The sequence below is a fragment of the Corapipo altera genome, unplaced genomic scaffold, assembly GCF_003945725.1.
Source record: "Corapipo altera isolate COAL_440 unplaced genomic scaffold, ASM394572v1 215, whole genome shotgun sequence".
In the NCBI taxonomy this organism is placed as follows: domain Eukaryota; kingdom Metazoa; phylum Chordata; class Aves; order Passeriformes; family Pipridae; genus Corapipo; species Corapipo altera.
Window position 1 is genome coordinate 340822 of NW_020885008.1, and position 3516 is coordinate 344337.

Consider the following 3516-nt stretch of genomic DNA (forward strand, 5'->3'; position numbering starts at 1 on the left):
AAACAGTCTGGCTGCAGCCAAAGTTCTGTAAGAAAACAACCCAGGAGCTGGAAAAATCTGGGAATGGGGGTCAGAGGGGCAGGGGAAGGGAGGGAGGTGGGCTGGTGTTAGATCCTCCTGAGCTCCAGATCCAGGAATTCAATCAACCATGAGGAATATGCTGCTTGTGAGCATTTGTGGGATACAAAACAGTCTGGCTGCAACCAACACTCTTAAAAAATGCAGCACCAGAAGTTGGGAAAATCTGGGAATGGGGGAGAAACCGGGACTGGGAGGTGAATCCCGAGTGTGTTGCAGGGAGATGAAGGGGTGTGAGGGTGCTGACCCGCTGAAATAAAGGCAGCTTCTCCACACTGATCTCCCAACAAGCCAAAATCCAAATTTGCAAGCCTCAATTCCATGTCTGAGCATGGCAAGAAGAATGTGACAAGGAATCGTGGGAGCTGTGAAACAATATCTGAGCTCTGGGCCCATCTGCTGTGAGCACCAGGTTCTGATTTTCTTTGCTGAGAAAGGAAGAGGGGCCAGTGCAGGACCTTGGGCTCCCTCTAAACCCCCCCAGCTGCCCCCAGCCCCCCAGGGACCCACCAATCCTGTAGTAATCCTTGGGCAGATCTTTGTGGAAGCCCTTCCCGTTGGACACCTCCAGGGAATACTCGATCAGCAGCAAAACACTCATGACCTGCGAGAACAAAAGCAAAAGGACACAATTCAGTGGCCCTGGGCCAACTTCCCATCAGCAGATTCATTTCCAGGGCTGGTGAAATGGCCCCAGTCCCAAATGAAGGCTGAAGTCTCCAAGGGAAGCAAACACAGAAGGTTTAAAATCCTGGGCAAGGAAACATCGAGGCAAAAGTTATCAGTTTATTAATGGGTTGGGTTTAACTGTATTTCCTCTGCCAGCAGGAGGATGGAGAAATGACAAACTTAATGAGTTTGGTTTCAATGGTTTTTATCCAGAAAGTCACAGTTTTATGCCTGGAAATTGCCTTTTGCTTCAGAATTGAGCTAAATGTAATAACAGAGTTTTAAAGTGTAAAAAAGAAACACAAAAAGACCAAAGATCTCTCTGTAAATGTAGCTGTGCTGCTTCACTGGCAAAAATGCCACTTTCATTCTTTTATTTATTTGAGGAAAATCTTCAAATGTTCTTTTTTCGCGTTGAATTGAAATTATTTTCTCCAAATTGAACTATCAAACCCCAGACTCTGGAGGTCTTTCCATCCTGAGTTTAGCAACTGAGACGGAGCGAAGGTCTGGAGCTCTCAGTGCTGGTCCTGAACTTCTACATCCACTCAGGGATGATGTGTGGAGTGAAAAATCTGTGTCTAACCCCTGGACAGGGAGAGCTCCTGCTGCAAAAAAATCATGGAATCCCAGAATGGTTTGGTTTGGAAGGGACCTTAAGGATCATCCAGTTCCACCCCCTGCCATGGGCAGGGACACCTTCCACCAGCCCAAGTTGCTCCAACCTGGCCTTGGACACTTCCAGGGATCCAGGGGCAGCCACAGCTTCTCTGGGCAACCTGGGCCAGGGCCTCCCCACCCTCACAGGGAAGGATTTCTCCCCACTATCCCATCTCTCCCTGCCCTCTGGCAGTGGGAAGCCATTCCCTGTGTCCTGTCCCTCCATCCCTTGTCCAAAGTCCCTCTCCATCCTCCTCATGGGACATGGGGCACTCAGGGGGTGCAGAAGACCCTCAAAGGCTGGAGACCTCACCAGGAGCCCCTCAAACAGCAGGTCCAGGGTATTCCTGTGCAAGCAGAACCAGGAAATCAGTAACCACAGGGCCAGACCCCCCCTCTCACCCCTCCCGGGGACAATCCCTCCCTGCCAGCGTGTCCCCTACACATCCAAGGGACCAAACGTGTGCATCTGAGAACAAGGAGTCCAAGGGCACAATGTCCATCAGTCCCTGCTCACTCTGGGCAGTGCAAATACCACTTTTTGGAGTGAAGGACTGCTCTGGTGCCATTTATTGCTCCTTCCTCACCTCACTGACAGTGTCCCCTTCCTGACTGCCCCGTTCAGCTCATCCTGTTCACCCCTTCCTGCCTCATTCTCCAATCTCTGTTTTCCTCCCTCTACTTGTTCTGTCTTTTGTTTCGTCTGCACTTTGGGGTGGCAGCAGATCATGGGCTACCAGTCCTGCTCCCTACAGCTGCAAAAAAAGCCTCCAAAAAACCCAACCAAAGCAGCCTTGGGTGTGCTGGGCTGTTCTCAGACTGGCTGACCAGGGGGGGTGGCTGGGGAAGGAGGTGCTGCGTTCCCTGAGGACCCCTCTGCTGCTGTGGAAAGAGCTGCTACTTCTTCTCTGCTTGTTCAGGAAGACCTTTCACAATGACAGGGAGAGCAAAGAGCAGGACTCAGGCCAAGGAAACATCCTGTGCAGTTTGAACTGAGTCTGCAGGGGAAGAAATCCTGAGATGTACAAAAAAAAGGAGTAAACCTGATCCAACATCCCTCTCCGTGTTCACCCCAGCACCAGGCCCAGTGCTGGGAGCAGCCATTCTGCAGATGAGCAGGGACAGGAGACACCAACAAAAGTACCAACACAATGAGGTGGTTGTGATGAGGGGAAGGAGAGAAGCCTTTTTATCTGGATTGCACAACCTCTGGGCTCCTCAGGGCAAGAGGGACATGGAGCTCCTGGAGCAGCTGTGGAGATGAAGGAGCTGGAGCATCTCTGGGAGCAGGAAAGGCTGAGGGAGCTGGGGCTGTTCAGCCTCCAGAGCAGACCCTGAGAGGGGACCCCCCCAGGGCTGCAGGGAGGGGGCAGAGGAGGGACCAGGCTCTGCTGGGGGGGCCCAGCAATGGCACAGCAGGAACGGGCAGGAACTGATGCCCAGGAAGCTCCACCTGGACAGGAGGAAGAACTTCACTGTCAGCACTGAACTGGTTGCTCAGAGAAGGGGTGGAGTCTCCTCCCTGGAGATATTCCAGACCCCTCTGGACACAATCCTGTGCCAGGTGCTCTGGGATGGCCCGGCTGGAGCAGGAGTTGGGACCAGATGGGACACTGTGGTCCCTTCCAGCCCGACCCAGTCTGTGATTCTGAGTCATCTGAACCCCACACTGGTAAGGAAGCCAGTTGGTATCAGCCACCAAGGTCAACACAAACCTGGGTAGAGCTGAAACAACTTTTCCACCAGAGCTCCAGCAGCCCTTTCACTTCAGCAACCCTGCGAGAAGTGAAGCAGCAAAGGAGGAACCAGAACTGGTGTGGTTTGTGCTCGTGTTTCCAAACTTTGTGTGTTGGAAACAGCACAAAAGTAGCTGCTCAGGGAGCTGAGACAAAGCTGAGTGTGAGGGAGCCCGAGGGAGAGGAGCTTTGTCACAGCAGTGTCTGCAGGAGGCATTTGAGATCCAGGTTGAGGCAGAAGTAGCTCCAGTCAGGGGTGCTGGGACTGCCACTGCAGGGAAGAGCTGCCAGAGCTGCCACAGATGGAAAAGAAGCCAAGGAGACATAGAAAGGAAGGTTTTGCATCACCCCAGAAAGGGGGAAGCGTGGCTGG

At 52.7% G+C, this 3516-nt stretch overlaps 1 protein-coding gene across 1 annotated transcript in view; it reads right to left on the reverse strand.

Annotated features, from left to right (window-relative positions):
* Positions 1-3516, reverse strand: part of LAPTM5 (lysosomal protein transmembrane 5) — a 24757-nt gene that overhangs the window by 13829 nt on the left and 7412 nt on the right. The window contains exon 2 of the mRNA XM_027667369.1: positions 589-682. Coding sequence (XP_027523170.1) covers positions 589-682 — 94 coding nt within the window. The remainder of the gene's footprint in view (positions 1-588; positions 683-3516) is intronic.